This window comes from Symphalangus syndactylus, chromosome 6 (assembly GCF_028878055.3).
Source record: "Symphalangus syndactylus isolate Jambi chromosome 6, NHGRI_mSymSyn1-v2.1_pri, whole genome shotgun sequence".
Lineage (NCBI taxonomy): Eukaryota > Metazoa > Chordata > Mammalia > Primates > Hylobatidae > Symphalangus > Symphalangus syndactylus.
The window spans coordinates 20037426-20058355 of record NC_072428.2 but is presented as its reverse complement, the minus strand read 5'-3'; the positions used below and the strand labels follow the sequence as shown (position 1 = coordinate 20058355).

Genomic DNA, 20930 nt, shown 5'->3' with positions numbered 1-20930 from the left:
ATCTGCCTGCCTCGGCCTCCCAAAGTGCTGGGATTACAGGCGTGAGTCATTGCGCCTGGCTGCCTTGCTTCCTTTTGTTCTATGTAACAGGTGAAAACACAGAAGGTGGTGTGATTCATTTGCCTGATTTCATGTCACACCATGGGTCAAGGGCTTAGCTGGGAATTAGGAAGTTGGGATCATCTTTAAAAACTAGAGAAAGTACTGGCCAAAGGCCACAACTTGGGGACAAAAGAAGCTACAAAAATCATGGAAGTTTTAGAACTGTTTATTTCCAATTATTCCCACTTCTTCACCTAGGAGTGGCTGCATTAGATCAAGGAAGAGGGCCCTGGTTTCATGAAGAAGGGAATTAGCACCCATTTCAGACTTCCTACACTGAAGAGGGGTGCCAGTGTGGTGGAGGGGGCTCAGGGAACACTCTGGATGGACCATGCTCTGTGGGCTCTGCCTGGCTTCCCTGACAGAGCGGGGACTGCTGGCATCACCTGTCTGATTCCCTCCAGGTGTTTTGGGATTGGAAATGAACTAATTAGAGCTAATGTTGGAAATAGACTTATTGGATAGGCTGCATGATTTGGGCCTGAATTTCCCAAACAGCTATGCAGAAGCAGCTGATGACGCAAATGTTCCCTCACCCTGCCATGTGGTAATTAAGTTGCACTCAGGTGCTTTTCAAAGAGGGGGGCTTCTGCTCTCCAGCTTCAGAAAGAGAAAGATGAGTGATGAGAACAGCGGGGGATCTGACTGCTTCTTCCCAATCCAACTGTAACTTCTGGATGGCAGTAGCCCCCTGCTGTCCCCACCATCCTGCCTGTTGTCAGCTGCAGCTGCAAGGGCAGCCTGCATGTGGGGAGACATTTATCACTCATGAGCAGCTGGGTCATGGCAGTGGCCCTGGCAGCTGGCTGGATCATTTACTGGCCACGGCAGAGAGTTGGTCTCGGATGCGGCCCAGGCCATCTAACATGGTGTCCAGTGTTTCTTTGCTCAGCTCCACGGTGACAGCTGAGATGGCGGGTTTGTCTCCGCATAGGCTGGGATCTTCTTGGATCTGAAAAGAGAACACAGCCCAGAAAGTCAAAGCTGCCTCTTTTCCTATCTCCCTAAGTGAGCCCTGAACCTGCGAGGCTGAGCTCAGTTCTGCTGAACCTCTGAAGAGAGGCTCTTTCCTAAGCACTAGAGAGCAGCAGCCCTTGGGTCATTTAGCAGTAAGGGAGAGTACAGGAGATGCCTCAGAGGCCTGGGTCACTCTCCATTTGCAACAAGTGCCTTGGGTATGTATCAAAGAAGGCCAAGCCAAGGCTCACTCACCTCTCTGATACCCTAACTCTCAGCATTCAAGTAAGAAAACATTATGTGTGTTTACATTGGTACTTTTAAGGAGCAGGCTCTGTTGGATACTTAAGACAATCCTGCATTGGGATGCATGAACAATCTTACAACCTTTAGTTTTAAAAAATAAAGAAGTTAAGCTTTATTTAATATTTAATATTAACACTAATTACTAATTAACACTAATATTTAAAACTTGGCCGGGCATGGTGGCTCACGCTTGTAATCCCAGCACTTTGGGAGGCCAAGGCGGGTGGATCACGAGGTCAGGAGATCAAGACCACGGTGAAACCCCGTCTCTAGTAAAAATACAAAAAATTAGCCGGGCACGGTGGCGGGCGCCTGTAGTCCCAGCTACTCAGAGAGGCTGAGGCAGGAGAATGGTGTGAACCCGGGAGGCGGAGCTTGCAGTGAGCCGAGATTCGCGCCACTGCACTCCAGCCTGGGTGACAGAGCGAGACTCTGTCTCAAAAAAAAAAAAAAAAAAAAAAATTTAAAACTTAATTGCTAGAGGCATCCTTACTTCTTCATTTTCTTACAAGTGGTAAATTTCTGGGTGTCTGGTTATGTAGATATAGCATTACATTTCTAGTTTTAACTAAACAAACACTACAAAATGGATATGCAGCTTAAAAAGATTCCTGAAAATAACTATAAAATGAAGACAACACCAATGAAGCAAAGGTATGTGAGCAAGAAAATGAAGAACTGACACTTCTCCAGCTGCTAGTAGAAACTCTTTTTTTTTTTTTTTTTTTTTGAGACGGAGTCTCACTCTTTCACCAGGCGGGAGTGCAGTGGTGTGATCTCAGCTCACTGCAATCTCCACCTCCTGGGTTCAAGAGATTCTCCTCCCTCAGCCTCCTGAGTAACTGAGACTATAGGCGCCCGCCACCACACCCAGCTTATTTTTGTATTTTTGGTAGAAACGGGGTTTCACCATGTTGGCCAGGATGGTCTTGATCTCTTGACCTCGTGATCTGCCCACCTCGGCCTCCCAAAGGGCTGGGATTACAGGCGTGAGCCACTGCATCCAGCCACTAGTAGAAACTCTTCAGCAGCCACATTACAAATAATGACAGCCTAATCACTGGACAAGGAATTGCTAAAGTACGCTGAAATGATCAGGCAGGCTATTCAAAATCTGGAAGCACACCACTGTTGTTAAAGCTAAACTGCTAAGAGTATAGGGTTACCTTTCGGTATCAGCAAATTATTTTAAAAATATGTTTTGTATTTGTTTTATTGTTTTAATATGTCCATACTATGTTACTATAGTAGTATACATACACGTTGTAACTAAACAAAGGAGGATAAAGGGGATGGTGATTTAAAAAAATATATGGGTTAGAGATCCCAAACCTTGGAGACCGGTGTTTTAGATGGCCCACAGGGGTGCTGCCTCTTCTTTCTAATGGCGTGATAGTGAATGTACCTTCATCTGGAGCAGGCAGGTGGGGACGGCCATGCGGCTGATGCTGTCTGAGGAGGTTTTGATATCCACTCTCCAGTCCAGGTCAACCAGGCGTGGCAGAGAGACTGTGGAAGGAACAGCTCAGCTCAGTGCTCATGCCGCCCGTGTTTCCCAAGCATTTATTCCACGACAGGCAGCTCTGAGGACTGCACACATGCAACGCATTGGTCTATGCAGCACATCCCTGAGAGAGACAGATAAACAAAGCCCGAGACCCACAGCGGGTCATGTGCCTTACCCATTGCTCTGTGCTGCCTGCACTTAGTACTAATTCACAGTGGCAGCATATCCAGGCTTCTGCCTGAACACCCAGCCCTCCAGATGTTAGGGCAGAATGAGAAGTGACATAAGGCACAGAAGAAATCATGGCCTGAGACTTAGGAAACGTGTAGCTTCAGCAATAGTGGTAAGAGCTCTTGTTTTAGAGATAAACGGACTTGCCTTGAATATAGGTGCTACCACTTATCTAACCTCTGAGCTTCTAGCTCACAGCACTGTCAGGAGGACTAAATGACTTAAAGCCAGCACTGTGGCTGGCTCAGAGTTACTGTAATGACCATTTATTCAACATGGACTTTTATTCAGCCTTTCAAACTATTTTTGATTATTGTTAATTTTTTTCACAATTGAAATATCATTATTTTAAGTACTTCACTTTCTGCTTTGGATATTTCTGTTTTTTAACAGCATGCCTATATAATAATGTTTATAATCAGAAAAAAGTTAAAAAGTAGAATTAGGGAAAAAAAACCCACCATACACAGAGTATGGGTTGAGACTAGAATGGTTCACTTTGGTTTCTGTCGAAATCTCTGATCACCTGGCAGACTGAGAGCTGGGGCTGGGAAGACAAGTAAGGGCGGGGCAGATTTCTTGGTACTCACTCTGATTTGCCTGGGCTTCGGTTCTCCAAGTAGACCTGTTTAAGAGGGAAAGATGAGGAAAAAATAATGGAAAGGGGATGAGACTGACTCTTCTGACAGAGAGGGGACCTGGCCCTTCCTGTGATCTTCAGACCTGTCATCACCTGCTAACAGGAAAGGACCACAGAAACCCCTCCCTCCAAGAAAGTCTTTTGTTTATTTGTTTTACAAAGCTCAGTGATGTTAAGGCCATAAGAGTTGTCAGTTTTCATAGTTCAGGACAAAAAAGAAGAAAATACAATGTATCGTAAACTTATTGTGCTATTGTTCTCAAAGACGAAACAGAAAAAAAGGTCAACTTATCTTCTCTTTATTGAGCACCTACTGCATATACAAATATTGCATCTTTTGCAAAAACACATCCAAACAGACCTGACTAATGCTACAACAAACATAGTAAAATGTGATCATGTATGAGAAAGTTCTTAATATACAATAAAACCCTTGGTAAATAGGCATTATCAGTTACTGCTATTAGAGAGGTCTGTTCAAGCCTTCTGCTAACCAACAGTTAATCAATTCTGCTTAAAATGTACATGTTTAAAAGGAACTTCCTAGACAAGAAAATATACAGATACTTCACAAAAGAAAAAAAAAGATCATTAAACATATGAAAAAGATATCTGACATCACTAGTGTCAAAGATAGGGACATTGAAATGAGGTACCATTTGCCATTTGTGGAACTGGGAAAAATGTAGGAAAAAAATCCCCTCAGTGAAGGTGTAGGGAGAGGGGTATACTTGTATCCTACTACTGTGGAAAAATACTGCGATCTTTCTAATGGCCAACTTGAACATTTAAGGCCAAACCCTCAAAATGTCCATTACCTTTAACCCAGTAAAAAAATAATTAAGCACACCAGCAAGGTTTTCACTGTAAATTGTTCACTGAAATGAAAAAGTGCCAATAGCCTCAGTGTCCAACACTAAGAAATTTTAAAATTAAATTATACATTATTTCTTCCTATAACAGGATTATGTTTAACCATTACAATGATATTGAAGGTAAATATTGACCTGACATGTCACTATCGTTAATACTGTTAACAGAAAATAAGCAAGTTACAAAACAGCATGATCCATTTTGTAAAAACAAAAACAAAACATCAACCTCTTACAGAGGAGTAAAGAGAAAAAAAAAACATGTTTTAAAAGGCTTTCCATTAAGAAGAGACTACTGCTAACCTCTGGCTGGTGGAATTGTAGGTGTCTTATTTTCTTTTTGCTTATCCGGGCTTACTAAGTTTTCAACAATGAGCATATTACTACTTCTAGAATGAGAATAAAAATAATAAGAAATGTAAAAGTTAGAAGGGACTTTCAAGAAATGAGCACTTACACATGTTCTAGGATGATCTTTGTCAGCAGGTTTTTGAGGTTTTGGTGGAAATTTTCTGGAAAGAGAGCCAGAATCGCCTCGGCAGAGGACAGGTCACGGAATGCCACCAGCCTAGTGAGGCAGTGCAGAGCCTGGAGCAGCTGCAAGATAACGGAACCACCTGTAGCTGTAACAGAAGCAGCAGGCAGGGGGCACAAGGCAGAGCCAGGGGCAGGGCTCTACACCCCGAAGGCTGCATACTGCTACGGTCATTCAACTGAGTCACAAGTCCAGAGGCCTCTGTGGCACATGCTCATGCCCCACACGCCTTGGCCTGCCTCGGAGTTCACCTGTTGCTTTAGAAGACAGATGCAGCTGCCTGACCTAGGAAGCTGACAGCTTGTCAGAAACTCTCCACTTGTGCGCAAAGAGTTAATATAGCCCTTTTCCTTCTGCATGAGAATCTGACCTTCAGTTAACTTTCTGGTGCTGTTTCCCTGGTAACCTGAGAGCAGTGCAAAGTCAGCTGTGTTACTAAGCAACACTGCATTGGTCCAAGCCTCTGGACTGAGAGGACTGCATAAATACCCGGGGCGCCTGTAGCTCTAGACTTGCCTATGTGTGGCTACAGGCTCCTTTTGAGAACCTGAAGCTGTGCTTACTGAACTGTGACACAAGATACCGGCTCCTGTGGAGTGAGGGCCTTGAATCCAGGGTAGTAGGATTCATGTCCTTTCCTCTCAACTGTCGCCCAGGAGGGCAAAGAGAACAAACAGCTCCTGGCCGGCTGTGCGGGTTTCTCCTGGGAAGAGGCGTGTCTGCCCGTCCTGCTAAAATGCTGTGTTCCCATCCTAGGTCCTTCTAAGTGAATCTGTAACTTCGAAGTGGAAGAGTGGTTTATGGTGGTCTTGTGAATAGAGTAATACTTAGCTAACCTAAAAAAACTCTCTGGAGGTAACTGTTTCCCTGCTTTAGGGCTTTCTCTGATATCACTGCAGATTACCTGACACAACCCAGAAGTGAAGGGAAGTTAACCTTCCACCAATGAGAGTGGGTGTTCATGGATAAATGGCCAAGCCTCTCTGTCCTCCCTGGCAACAATTCTGAGAGGTGTTCTACTTGGTTTCTTACAGGATCCCAAGTTTTCCATAGCAGTAATTGCTCTTAACATCCTCTTTTATTGACTTGCCTTCCCTGTTTGATTTTCCCCACTGCTTTGTGTTTTCTAGAATCATCTCCCAAATAATCTACTTTCGGGGGAACCCAAAATAAGTCTCCAAATCACTTCCAAAATATTGCTTTTTCCTTTTACTTTTCTACAGCTCATTTCAATAAACAAGGTCCAGAATTAAAACAAAAAACATAGGCCAGGTGCAGTGGCTCATGCCTGTAATCCCAGCACTTTGGGAGGCTGAGGTGGGTGGATTGCTTGAGCTCAGGAGTTCAAGACCAGCCTGGGCAACATGGCAAAACCCTGTCTCTACAAAAAATACAATTAGCCAGGCATCGTGGCATACGCCTACAGTCCCAGCTGCTCGTGGGGCTGAGGTGGGAGGACTGCCTGAGCCTGGGGCATCGAGGCTGCAGTGAGCCATGTTCATGCCACTGCCCTCCAGCTTGGGTAACAAAACGAGACCCTGTCTCAAAAATAAAAAAATCCAAAAACATAGGCCCATTTAGATGAAGAAACTGCTGTTTTAAAAACATATTTGCCTTGGAAAGATAAGGCTGTTACTGCTACATAATAACTTAACACAAGTTACCTTAATCTCCCTCTTGGCTACCTGCTGAGATCAGGTGAGCTGAGGAGAAGGGGACCTTCTGTGGGACAGAGGGGTGAGGAGGGAGTGAGATACACAAAGCACCCCTCAGGAAGCCTGATGGAATCTAGCAGTGGCTACTCCTGAATCTTATGCAGGCCGTCCAGCTAACAATTTATGAGCATGAGCAAGTTACAGGTTGGAAAAGAAAATCACAGAAAGGTTGGCTTTTGTTCCACATTGTCTAGGTAATAGGTCTGAAAGAAAATGGTCAGGAGCTCTGATTCTGGGTACAGTTCTCCCATTCATGTCCCATTTATCAAAGTTTGCTACAGTGTCAACAGATGTTTCAAGGGATTTTCCTTGGACATGGCAATGACTGGGAAGTCAAGAAAGAGACTAATAAGAGGGCCAGTGGCCAAAGGTCATTTCTGACCACACTTACTTCCTCTGCCTCCTCCTGGGTCACAGACAAGCTGGAACATGTAATATCCAAGAGTTTTTTCGAGCCAAGGGCTGAACTGGAAAAGCTTTCTTGACACAGCTGTCTGACAACATCTTTTGAGGAGGCCTATGAATTAAATCACAGATAGGAAAAAAAAAAAAACTCAGACTCTGAAAACACATGTTTTGAGTAATAATGTCTTAGTCATACATGATACCTTTGAGACTTAAATTTTAAAGGTACATAAGACTTTGGATTCTAGGAAGATCAAATAGATGTACTTTTCCCTAATCTTTCTGCTAAGTACAACCAAAAACTCTGGACACTATATAGAAAACATACATAAGACTCTGGAAGCAGGAGAGAAGGAGGCAGATCTGCTAGGGACCTCATAATACAAGGAATGACACAGTGGTGAGTTCCCTGGATTTTTTTTGCTTCATATATCCCAGACTTTCAGCTGAAGAAGAGGGCAACCTGGAAATGACAATGGATGCAGAGGGGAAAAAACGCTACAATAAATAGCTCTTCTGTCCAGCTAACGGACCAACAAAGGGGCAGCCTTGGAAGACAGAAAACTTTTAGATGACAACTGCTACACTGCAGCCAAATATCATAGAAAAACTGCAGCCCCACCCACCTCTATGTCAACAAAGGCTGAGTGGGAGGCCTAGACCTGAGTGAGAAGACTTGTGAGGCTATAATGAGGTACCCCAACACTCCTGCTGGGGAGGTATCAGAGAAGGCCAAGTAGGAAGCTGGGACCTTTATCCCCACCAGCTGGTAACAAGCCTCATCATTCTGTGATACTAGTGGAGACCACGTGGAGTCAGAGATTCCACCCCTACCCAGTGGTAACAAGGAACCTCTGCTTTCAGGTATCAACAGAAGCCAAGTGGGGAACCTGGACTTCAACTCCCAACTGATAGTAATGAGGTGGCACCCCCTTCCCCTGCCTAAGCAATGCCACAGAAAGCCAGCTAAAACATAAAATTTAAATAAAATCAATTCTCAGAACACAATATGAAAATGTCCAGGTTTTCATTGAAAATCATTCATCAAACCAAGAATCAGAAAGATCTCAAACTGAATGAAAAAAGGTAATCAATAGATGTCAACATCAAGATGACAGATGTTAAAATTATCTGACAAAGAATTTTAAGTAGCCAGGATAAATATGCTTCAACAAATAATTATGAACTTGCTTGAAACAATTTTTAAAATTGCCTCCTCAGCCAAGAAATAGAAGATATAAAGAACAACAAAATGGAAATTTTAGAACTGAAAAATAAAATAACCAAAATAAAAAGCTCAGTAGATGGGCTCAGCACCAAAATGGAAAGAATAGAGGAAAGAATCAGTGAACCAGAAGACAGAGAAGTAGAAATTACCCAATCAGAAAAGCAGAGAGAAGAGACAAAATTATGAACAGAGCCTCAGGGACATGTGGGACTACAACAAAAAAACCTAACATTTATATCATTGGAGTCCTGGAAGGAGATGATAAAAGAGGGCAAGACTGAAAGAATATTCAAAGAAATAATAGCTCAAAACTTCTCAAGTTTACTTAGAAACATAATCCTATATATTTCAAGAACCTGAGTGAAACCTAAACAGGATAAATCCAAAGAAATTCATACCAGGACATATAATTGAACTTCGAAAATGAAAGACAAAGAAAAAAATATTTAAAGCAAAGAAAAATGACACCGTACCTATTTAAAAAAACCAATTAGAATGAAAGCAGATTTCGTATCAGAAACCATGGAAGCAAGAAAGAAGTAACAATATTTTTCAGGTGCTGAAAGGGAAAAAAAAAACTGTCAACCTGGAATCCTACACCCAGCAAAAATATCCTTCAGGAATGAAGAGGAAATCGAGACATTCTCATTTGAAGAAAAACTAAGAATATCTGTCACAAGATCTGCTGTAAAAGAATGGTTAAAACAAATTCTCTCAACAGAAATGAAACAATGAAACAAGAAACCCTGGAACACCAGTGTACTAGCCAGAGCTCTCCAGAGAGACAAAACCAACAGGGTATGTAAGAGGGGATTTATTAGGGGGAAATGGGTCACATGATCACAGAGGCAAAGTCCCACAATAGGCCATCTGCAAGCTGGAGGACCAGAGAAGCTGGCAGCTTGGCTCAAAGTCTGGCAACCTCAGAACCAGGGAAGCTGATGGTACAGCCCCTAGTTTGAGGCCAAAAGACTGAGAGCCACTGGGAGGCCACTGGTGCAAGTCCCAGAGTCCAAAAAATGAAGAACCCAGAGTCTGATGTCCAAGGGTAGGAGGAGAAAAGGCATCTTGCTTTAGAAGGAAGGGAGAGAACAGAGAGAAAGGGAACCCCCCCATCTTCCACCTGTTTGGCCCAGTTGGGTCCCCAGCCAATGGGATGGTACCTGCCCACATTGAGGGCAGGTCTTCCTCTCTTTGTCCACTGACTCACACATCTATTTTCTCTGGCAACACCCTCACACACTCAGAAAAAATGCTTCACCAACCATCTAGGCATCCCTCAATCAAGTCGACACCTAAAATAAACCATCACAATCAGGAAGTCAGAACAGGGCAAACAAAGACATGGATAAATACTGTAGGCTTTCTTTCTTTTCTTGAGTTTTCTATTATGTTTGAAGGCTGAAGCAAAAAATATATCTGATGTGGCTCTAAATGTATATAGAGGAAATATTTAAGACAATTATAAATGAGGGAAGATAAAGAGGTATAAAGGGAGGTAAAGTTTCTATACTTTGCCCTAACTGGTAAAATGATGACACCAATAGACTGTGATAAGTTACGTATATAGAATGTAGTAATTAGGGCAACGACTAAAAAGGCTATAAAAAGAAATGCACTTTAAAACATTACAGATAAACCAAAATGGGATTCTAAAAAAATGTTAAAATAACCTATGGGAAGGCAAGAAAAAGTAAAATGAAAGAAAAATCAAGAGAGAACAGGCAGAAAACAAAAATAAAATAGTAGACTTAAAAGCCCTAACATACAAATAATTATATTAAATGTAAATGGTATAAGTGTACCAATTAAAAGACAAAAAGTGGCAGAGTGGATTAAAAATATGACTCAAATGCTATCCATAAGAAACTCTTGGCCAGGCGTGGTGGCTTAGGCTTTGTAATCCCAGCACTTTGGAAGGCCACGGCAGGTGGATAGCTTGAGCCCAAAAGTTTAAGACCAGGCTGGGCAACATGATAAAATCCCCTCTCTACAAAAAAATACAAAAATTAGCCAGGCATGGTGGCGCTTGCCTGTAGCAGCAGCTACTCGGGAGGCTGAGGCAGGAAGATTGCTTAAGCCTGGGAAGTCAAGGCTGCGGTGAGCCGAGATTGCACCGCTACACTCCAGCCTGGTTGACAGAGCGAGACCCTGTCTCAACAACAACGACAACAACAACAAATCTCCCTTCAAATATAAGATATAAGGCAGGTTGAAAGTAAAAGAATGAAAAAGGGTATATCATGCAAACATTAATCAGAGGAAAGTAAGAGTGGCTAAATTAATAATAAAGTAAACTTCACTGGCAAAGAAAATTACCAAAGACAGAGAGGGACATTATATAATAATGAAAGATTTTATCCACCAGGAAGATGTCCTAAATGTGTATATACCCAACAACAGAATTGGAAAATATCTGAAGCAAAAACTATCAGAACTGCAAGAAGAAACAGACCGAATGACAAATATAGCTGAGGACTTCAACACTCCTCTTTCAACAATTGACATAACTAAACAGATACTTAACAAGGATATAGAAGAAACTCAACAATACCATCAATCAATTAAATTAATATTCATGAAACAATACCCAGTAACAGCAGAATACAAATTCATTTCAAGTGTCCACTGAACACATACATACCCAGACATACCATATTCTGGGCCATAAAACAAACTTCATCAAATTCAAAAGAAGTAATGAAGAGTGTGTTCTATGGGACCACAATGGAATCGGACTAGAAAGCAATAGCAGAAAGGTAACAGAAAAATATCTGAACACTTATAAACTTAAACAGTCACTTCTAAATAATCCATATGTCAAAGGGGAAGTCTGAGGGATATTTTAAAAATTACACTGAATAAGTGAAAATGAAAAGACACCATATCAACATTTGTGGTACACAGCCTAGCAAGTGGTGAGATGAAATTTTATAGTATTAAATGCATATACTAGAAAAGAGGAAAAGTCTCAAATCGATAATCTAAGCTCCCACCTCAAGAACCTATAAAAAGGAAAGCATAATAAACCCAAAGGAAGCAGTGGAAGTAACAATGATAAGAGCAGAAACCAATGAAATTGAAAATAGAGAAATCAATGAAACAAACAGCTGGTTCTTTGACAATGTCAATAAAAATCGACAAACCTTTAGCAAGACCGACAAAGTTAAGAGGGGAGACACAAATTATCAGTATTAAGAATGAAATAGAGGATATTACCACAGATCCTGCAGACATCAAAAGGATAAGGGGAACTTAATAAAAAATTCTATAAACATAAATTTGATAATTTAAATAAAATGGGCCAATTCCTCAAATAACACAAACTACTTCCACTCCCCTAATATAAAATTGATCATCTGAATAGTCCTATGACTATTAAGAAAATTAAATTCACAATTTTAAGGCTCCTAAAAAAGTCTCTAGGCCCAGATAGTTTAACTGGAGAATTCTAACAAACATTTAAGAAAAGAATGAACTGATTCTATACAATCTCCTCTAGAAAAACAGAAGATGATGGAGTACTCTCTAAATGATTTTATATAGCTACAAAGCTAGTATTACCCTGATACCAAAACCACACAAAATTGTACAGAAAAATAAGAAAATTACAGGCCAATATCCCTCATAAAAATAGATGCGAAAATTCTTAGAAAATATTGGCAAATAGAGATGTTATATATATATATAATATTTTATTAGCAAATAGAGACATATAATTATATACTTATATATTATATATAATTATACACTATGACCAGGTGGTATTTATTCCACAGATGCAACGCTGGTTCAGTATTTGCAAATCTATGTAATCCATCACATTAACAAAGAAAATCACATGACATAAATCAATGCAGAGAAAGCATTTGATAAAATTAAATATCCATTCTTGATAAAAGCCCTCAGAAAAATAGGAATAGAAGAGAACTTCCTTATCTTGATAAACAGTATCTACAAAAAACCTACAGTGAACATTATACTTAATGGTGAAAGACTGAATGCTTTGCCCCCAAAACTGAGAACAAGGCAAGACATCTGCTTTCTCCACTCTGAATCAACACAGTGCTGAAAATTCTAGCCACTAAAATAAGGCAAGAAAAGGAAATAAAATGTGTGCAGATCAGAAAGGAAGAAATAAAATTGTCTCTATTTGTAAATAACATGATTTTCTATGTAGAACATTCCAAGAAATATACCAAAAACTCCTAGAAACAGTGAGTTTAGCAAGTTTGCATGTAGAAGATAAACATACATAAATCAGTTGTATTTCTATATATTAGCAATGAACATGTGGACACTAAAATTAAAAATACGGGCTGGGCGTGGTGGCTCACACCTATAATCCCAGCACTTTGGAAGGCCAAGGCTGGTGGATCACTTGTGGCCAGGAGTTAGAGACCAGCCTGGCCAACGTGGTGAAACCCTGTCTCTACTAAAAATACAAAAAAAAAAAAAAAAAAAAAAAAAAAAAAAAAAAAAAAAAGAAGAAAAAGAAAATCAGCCTGGAGTGGTGGTGGGCACCTATAGTCCTAGCTACTTGGTAGACTGAGGCATGAGAATCGCTTGAACCCAGGAGGCGGAAGTTGCAGCGAGCTGAGATCGTGCCACTGAACTGTAGCCTGGGCCACAGAGCGAGACTCTCTCAAAACAAACAAACAAACCAAAAAAACCCAAAACCATTTGCAATTGCTCAAAAAATGAAATACAGGATGTGCATGCTGAAAACTACACAATACAACACTGTTGGACAATCATTACATGGAATACCACTCAGCAATAAAAAGGAAAGAACTATTGATACACACAACATGGATGAAAATTAGGCTGAGTGAAAAAAGTCAATCTCAGAAGGTTACTTACTGTATTATTCCATTTATACAGCATTCTTGAAATGACAAAATTAGAGAAATGAATAATGCCAAAGGTTAAGGAGGGTGTGGCTATTCATGAGGAATCTTTGTGGTGGTGGAAATGTTTTGTATTTTGACTGTCAATATCAATACTTTTGACATTAGGTATTGACATCCCATTTATCCTTTACCCAATTTCCCCATGCAGAACTATACATAACAGTAAGTATGCTATATATGTATACTATATACTATGTATATCATATAGTATGTATACGATATACTATATTATATAGTATGTATACCATATATTATATACATACTATACATAACAGTATATATACTATATTATGTATAGTTCTGCAGAATCCTGCAGAACTGAGGGAAACTGAGTAAAGGATAAATGGGATCTCTCTACATTATTTCTTACAACTACATATGGATTTATAATTATCTCATGATAAAAAGTCTAAGTTTTTTTTTTTTAAAAGAAAAGAAAGTACATAGGACAGTAGCAATGAAAATCAATGAACTACTGCTACATAATGGTGAGCAAAAGAAGCCAGGCATAGAAAAAAGTATATGCTGCATTATTCCATTTATGTAAAGTTCAAACATGGGCAATATTAAATGAATTGTATCAGAAGCAAACATAGAGGCTACTGTTGGGGAAGAAAGTGAGGAAGCAAAGAAGCGGCAAAAGGGGGACTTCTGGGGTACTGTTAACATTTCATTTTTTGACTTCGGTGGTGGTTACATCGGTGTGTAATAAATCATTTAACTGTGAATGTATGGTTTATGCACTTTTCTGTATGTATACTACACATTAATCTTTTACAGTTTTTAAAAGAAAAGAGTGCATAAGACCAACAACCATGGGGGCGGCGGTAGGTACAGAGCAGCCAAAATGAAGGTGAAAAGGCACTGGGTTGGGAGCTGAGAGCCCTAGATTGCCAGTTCCAGCTCTGTTACTTCATTTATTAATTCATTTAACAGCTATTTATTGAGCACGTGCTGTGTGCCAGGTATTATTGTTCTACTTGTTGGGCATTAACACTTGTGAACAAAAGAGTAGATCCCTTTAGGAGTGGAGAATGGTAATGAACACTGAGAAGGCAATTAAAAAATAAATAAGTAAAACAAAACAGAGACTATTACATAGACCGATGATGATGATGTGCCATAAATTGAGGAAAGTAACTCAATCCTCTTCACCTGGTGTTTTACAAAAAAAAAAAAAAAAGAGAGAGAGGAAGAAAGGAAAGGTCCCTGATGGATCTTACATTCTTATGAAACAGACGGACAACGGGCAAATAGCTAGCGACAAGTTCTACGAAGGAAAATAAAGCTGCCCTTTCTCTTACAGGGAAAATCATGTTAAATAATTCCGGCCAGGCGCGATGGCTCACGCCTGTAATCCCAACACTTTGGAAGGCGGAGACGAGTGGATCACGCGGTCAGGAGTTCAAGACCAGCCCGGCCAAGGTGTTGAAACCCCGTCTCTACTAAAAATACACAAATTTGCCAGGCTTGGTGGCGGGCGCCTGTAATCCCAGCTACTCGGGAGGCTGAGGCATAGAATTGCTTGAACCCGGGAGGCGGAGGCTGCAGTGAGCCAAGATTGCGCCACTGATCTCCAGCCTGGACAACAGAGCGAGACTCCGTCTGAAATAATAATAATACTTCATTTGAGCTTTACAAAGCCTTATGAAGTAGGTCCCTTTCAACCTCACAACTTTTCAAATGATTATCAGGAGTGTGTCCCGCCCCTTTCACAGGTCAAAGCGAGTAGGGAAAATCTGGACCTCAAGGGAACATTGAACGCACAGGTCATTCGGAGGGCTGGGCGGACGCAGTAGGAGATAATTTCTTAATTGTGCAGTGCAGGAGGGGCTACGGGATGAAATGGGGAACTGACAACGTGGGTCTAGCAATTACCAGTTCAATGCACCAATACCGAAAATCAATCCCAAAGACTAATAGCAGAAGGTTGTACGGCGCCTTCATGCCCATTTTTTTTTTTTTTTTTATCTTACGTTCCTGTCAAAATAATATTTTGTTCTTACTTTTTAAAAGCTCAGAAAGACGCAACGATTTGCCTGGGATCACACAGAGAACAAGCAGCAGAGTTGTGGCTCCAAACCAGGGTCAATTTGTTCCCAATTCCTGCTCCGTCTAAAGTCTCGGAGACAAAGGGCCACCTCACGCTGTCCCCATCCCTTCGATTTACCTTGAGCAGGCTGTGGAGTGCTGCAAAATGCTCCGCTGTCAGGGCAGCCATCTTCCCGAAGTCACATGACCGCGGCACCCAGCGAAGCGAAGTCACGTGGCTTTCGCTGTTGTCTCGGGGCCTGCCGGGGGCTGTAGTCCTTCAGAGTGGAAGAAGACGTTTCGGTTGTGGTGCTGCGGCAGTGAGCGCGGATCAAGACGGACGCGGCGGCTGGATGGCTAAACCCCGGGACTCTAGGACCGAAGGACTAGGGGGACCAGGGCGGAAGACGGTTTACTCGGGGAGGAAATTGGCTTGACTTGTCTACTTACCAGGTCAGGGAAACAGGTTTTCCCTTGACCCATGTGAGTGGGCTGGCGCATTTGGGGAATGCACCTGCAAGCTTGGCAGGCGCCTTGGAAACGTAGTTGTTCAGGAGTGACCAGCGTACCAGTGTTTGGAATGAAAATGAGGCTGTGCATATCGGGCTTCTTGGAATTGACACACACACACACACACACACACACACACACACACACACATATCCTGTCTTGAAGAATGTAAAATTACTTCTGCGTGTATAGTTTTTCAGCCTATGTAGTAGGTTGGAGCTGGTATTATTAGTATTATCCAGATTGGGAAATAATCATTTAGGGTTTTTAGTAACTTTCCCATAGTCATAGAGAAGATCTGATTCCAAGAGCAGGTGAGGAAGTGTTTGGGAGAGGGGACAAGAGAGGAATGGAATGAAAGCTACTACCTAGCTAGGTTCTTGTTATACAGGGGTGAGATGGGGGAGGAGGTTTATGGAAATGATTTAGTTCCTTTATTCAAAAAGGTAATTATAATGAATATAATTGTAAAGAGTGATTTTGCATGGGCAGTACTGGACTCTGATTTGCCCTGTTCTCAGAGACCATACATCAAAACAGACATTTCCTTTATCTACCTTTAGTATGTGGGTGGCTCTTTTCTTTTCCTGCCCTCCACTTTTTTTAAAGCAAATGCCAGCTCAAAAAAATGGGTTCTGATATATTCAAGCTTAAGAAAGAATGCCCATTTGTGAAATTCCAGGAACTGGTAAGCTGCTAAGGACATTTGTTCCTTTGTCTCCTCTCCTCCCCGTTCCCCTTCCCCTACTCCATTTTCTGTGGGGATGTTGTCAAGGCCCAGGAAAACAAAAATCAAATTGTCTAAGGAGGAACCCATTCCTGGATTAGAAGATTTCAGAACCATTTTGTCACAGCGTCCTGATTCTAGCTCTCTTTCTTGGCCTCTGTTTTCCATGAACCCTCAGGGCCTGATTCCTGGTTTCTGTTATAACTCAATGTAGGTACTAGGTTTAACTCCTGCCTGTATCTATAGGGCTGGGCCCATTGCCTTGGGTTAATTGAATATTTGTTAAATAAACAACCACCCAAAAAAGTGATTAGACTAAGATGAACTTTTGTGACTTATTTGAGGATATTGCCTTGGTATTTACAGGATTGTGCCTTCTTGTCTTACTTTAGAGTAATGAGGAGTGTGGTCATCAGCCTTCAAGATGGCCCTCAATGATCCCAGCCTCCTGGTATTCACAACCTAGTGTAGACACCTCCCACCTTGTACCAGGATTGGTATGCATGACCAATAGCAAATGGTGAGTGTGAATGGCATATCACTTCTGAGATTAGGTTATACAAGACTGCACCAGAAACAAACAAAAAGACTGAAGTTCCTCTCTCCTGGCTTGGGTGCTCTCTCATGTGCCCTGCTCCCTTTCACTTGAATCCTTTGCTCTGGAGAAAGCAAACTGCCATGTTGTAAACAGTCCTACAGAGAGGCCTAGGTGACAAGGAACTGAAGCATCTGGCCAACAACCTCATTACCAACCTTAGAAGCAGATTCTCTAGGCCCAGTAGAGCCTTAAGAAGGTAGTAGTCTTGGCCAACAGCTTAACTGCAACCTCATGAGAGATTCTGAGCCAGAACCACCCAGTGAAGCCACGCCTGGATTTCTGGCCTTCAAACACTATTAAGATTATAAATGTTTGTTGTTTTAAGCTATGAAGCTTTGAAGTAATTTGTTATACAGCAATAGTAATTAATGCATGGTGGCAGCAAAGCATAGGGGTTTTAGAATTCAACCTGAGTTGAAATCCTAATTCTACACATTATTAACTTTTCCATGTACAAATTCTTGAACTTCTCTGGGCCTCAGTTTCCACCTCTGTAAAATGGTGTTCATCACGCCCATCTAGTTCAGAGAGTAGAGCTGAGCGACAGGAGCTGCTTCAGCGGGAGGATTCCCGGCTCTCCTTGCTCTCGTGGGCTGGTATGGTATGAATGGCACCATGTCATCCCATTTTGGTAGGGCTGCCCAGATTGCCAGTGCCATGTTGCATGTAAAGGTTTGTCTATGGTCTGCAGAATGTCCAGCAATTTCTAAACCATAAACATTTTCATGGGTGGGAACAAAACAGAATGTCAGAGTTCATTTCTATGATTTGGTTCCATTGCCTGGTTTTCATTAGGCCAAATCTGATTTGTTTCCAGTTCTGAATATAGGCATCAGTGCTGACTTTCATTTATTTAATAAACTTGTTATATCCCTGGCTCTGTTCTAAGCCCTTACATTTACTGATTTATTTACTTCCCATTCCTATCCTATGATATTATATATATACATATGTATATACATACACACACATATATACATACACACGTATGTACATATACATATATAAGCACACACACTGTATTATCTCCATTTTACATATGGAGAAACAGACATAGGCAGATTAAGTAGTCTGAGGTCACACAGCTAAGTAGTGGCAAAGCCCAGATTCAAATGTGGGCAGTCTGGCTCCAGATTCTGCACTGTTAACCGTCAGGCTGTACATGTCTCCTTGTTGTCCCACGGCTGTAAATTCATGTTTCTTCTCTTTGCGTGTCTGACTACCTTCCTCAGGCAGCAAGAACAATCTAAGAGTATTCCTGGACAATCAATCTGGTGGTGGTGAGAAACAATATAATGAGTGAGTGGAAGGGCTACCTTGGGCTTTGGAAAAAGACCTAGGTTCAGTTTCCGACTCCTGTGTACTGTTAGCAAATTACTTCCCTTCTTGGAACCTCAGTTTCATCATCCGTAAAATGGGAACAATAATAAAAATACCTTTTGGCCATTAGGGGGAGCTCAAGGATGACTTATACCCTAAAAGGGGAAGGATTGCTTATGTGGATTCTCAGTTCTAGTCATTGGCAACACTAAAGGGCAGAGCTTTCCCGTATTGTGGGCAAAGGTTTGCACGAGGGGGACTGGACATCCCAGTTTTCCCAGGGATGAGGGATTTCCTGGGATGCAGGACTTTCAGGGCTAGCGCTGGGACAGTTCTGGACAAACTAGGCCAGTTAGTCCCCAGAGTTTGAGCCCTGAGCCTTGGAGGAAATCAGCCTTTTGGAACACTTGCCCTGATTTCTCCAGTGGGGCAGATATGAAGCGAGGGATATGGACACAGAATTTATTAGTAGAAAATGATTAAGGGCAGCAATCTTAATATTGAGGGTTTTTAATAATAGCTTTATTGAAATAGAATTAACATTCACATACCATACAATTTGTCCATTTAAAATGTACAATTCAATGGATTTTAGTATACTCACAGAGTTGTCCAACTATCTCCACAATTAATTTTAGAACATGTTCATCATCCCCAAAAGAAACAGCATATCCTTTAGCTATCAACACCCACCTCTGCCCCCAGTTCTCTCCATCACACCCAGCTCTAGGCAATCACTAATCTACTTTCTGTCTCTATAGTTTTGCCTTCTGGACATTTCCTATGAATTGGATCATATGATATGGTTTCTCCTCTTATGCTAAGCAGAGGAAAAGAGTACAAAAGACCACATATCATATGTTTTGTACTCGTTTCCTCTCCTTAGCATAAGAGGAGAAACTTCTTGCAAGGTTCATTCATGTCATAGCCTGTATCAGTAGTTCATTCGTTTTTTGCTGAATAATATGTTTTTGTATAGATATACCATAGTTTGTTCATTCATCAGTTGTAGACATTTGAGTTGTTTCTACTTTTTAGCTGTTGTGAGTAATGCTGCCATGAGCAATCATGTACAAAGTTTTTGTGTGAACATAGGTTTCATTTCTCTTGGAGTATATACTGAAGAGTGGAATAGTGGAGTTTCTGGGCCATATGATTACTCTGTGTTTAACCTTTTGAGGAAGTACAAGACTATTTTCCAAAGTGACTGCACCATTTTACAGTCCCCAGAAGCAGTGTATAAGGGTTTCAATTTCTCCACATCTGCACCAACATGTTTTTTTAAAAAAAAAGAGAGAGAGAGATGGGAGTCTTTGCTCTTTTACCCAGGCTGGAGTACAGTGGTGTCATCATGGCTCACTGTAGCCTCAAACTCCTGGGCTCAATTGATCCTCCCACTTCAGCCTCCTGAGTAGCTGGGACTACAAGCACGCACAACCATACCCAGCTAATTTGATTTTATTTTTCTTAGAGACAAAAAATACGTTTTGTCTCTAAAACATATGTTTGCTATGTTGCTCAGGCTGGTCTCAAACTCCTGGCCTCAAACGATCCTCCTGCCTCAGCCTTCTAAGTAGCTGGGATTACAGATGGGAGCCACTGCATCTGGCTCTGCCTTTTTGATGATAGTAATCCTAGTGGGTATGAAGCAGTATCTCATTGTGAGTGGTCTTGTTTTGAAGTTGCATTGGCATAGCAAACACATTTTGTCACTGGTTCTGTTTTGATTATAGCAATCTTAGTGGGTATGAAGTGGTATCTCATTGTGAGCAGTCTTGTTTTGAAGTTGCATTTGCATAGCAAACACATTTTGTCACATACGCTACTTTGGTTCATTTGAGGTAACTGATGAAGGTTACAGAAGCTTAAATAAACTCCTATTCTCCCCTTTGGTTTCACTACTAAGGCTGGCTGCCTTCTTTGTCAGAGGAATGCCTGCAGGAGGTGGATTAGGCCAAGGGTCCTGTAGTCCTTTAAGGAGAGCCCTTGCCACCCTCCTGTTACTTCCCTAGTTTCCCTTTTCCTCACCTTTATCTCAGTCCAGAGATGAGGGTGGGTTGCAAGGGGAAAGGGCTGATCAATCTTTTTGACTTTATGCCCCTTGCTCTAGGTCAAAGAGTGGCTTTGATCAGCTCACCAGGCGTCTTAGTCCATATGGGCTAATACAACAAAATACCATAAACTGGGTGGCTTATCGACAACAGAAATGTGTTGCTCATAGTTCTGGAGGCTGGGAAGTCCAAGACCAAGGCACTGGCAGATTCTATGTTTGATGAGGACAGTTTCCTGGTTCATAGATGGTGTCTTCTCACTATGTCCTCCAATGGTGGCCG

At 41.4% G+C, this 20930-nt stretch overlaps 2 protein-coding genes across 5 annotated transcripts in view; one reads left to right on the top strand and one right to left on the bottom strand.

The window, feature by feature from the left end:
* Positions 1 to 252: 252 nt before the first annotated feature.
* Positions 253 to 15683, bottom strand: COMMD9 (COMM domain containing 9). 2 transcript variants are annotated; one of them, XM_055281913.2, is made up of 6 exons: positions 15582 to 15683; positions 7257 to 7382; positions 5073 to 5212; positions 3694 to 3728; positions 2771 to 2874; positions 253 to 1054 (listed from the first exon to the last, which is right to left on the bottom strand). In XM_055281913.2, exons 1-6 carry the CDS (start codon positions 15630 to 15632, stop codon positions 914 to 916), a joined length of 597 nt encoding a protein of 198 aa, XP_055137888.1. In that variant the 5' UTR covers positions 15633 to 15683; the 3' UTR covers positions 253 to 913. The 2 variants fall into 2 exon arrangements, with proteins under 2 accessions (XP_055137888.1, XP_055137889.1); XM_055281914.2 differs by lacking the exon at positions 15582 to 15683 and adding an exon at positions 13362 to 13400.
* A 50-nt stretch (positions 15684 to 15733) lies between these two features.
* PRR5L (proline rich 5 like) overlaps positions 15734 to 20930 on the top strand; it is a 178039-nt gene continuing 172842 nt past the window's right edge. For all 3 annotated transcript variants that reach the window (XM_063640994.1, XM_055281899.2, XM_063640993.1), the window contains exon 1: positions 15734 to 15895. The gene's annotated coding sequence lies outside the window, so the exon portion shown is untranslated. The remainder of the gene's footprint in view (positions 15896 to 20930) is intronic.

Excerpts from the sequence above, each read along its gene's own strand:
- COMMD9 (XM_055281913.2), bottom strand. The coding sequence starts at position 15,632 with ATGGCTGCCCTGACAGCGGAGCATTTTGCAGCACTCCACAGCCTGCTC. Across the intron at positions 3,729-5,072 it reads AAGATCATCCTAGAACATGT|GTCTACTTGGAGAACCGAAG; the intron begins GTAAGTGCTCAT and ends CCTCTTAAACAG. Across the intron at positions 1,055-2,770 it reads CCTGCCTGCTCCAGATGAAG|ATCCAAGAAGATCCCAGCCT; the intron begins GTACATTCACTA and ends TTCTCTTTTCAG.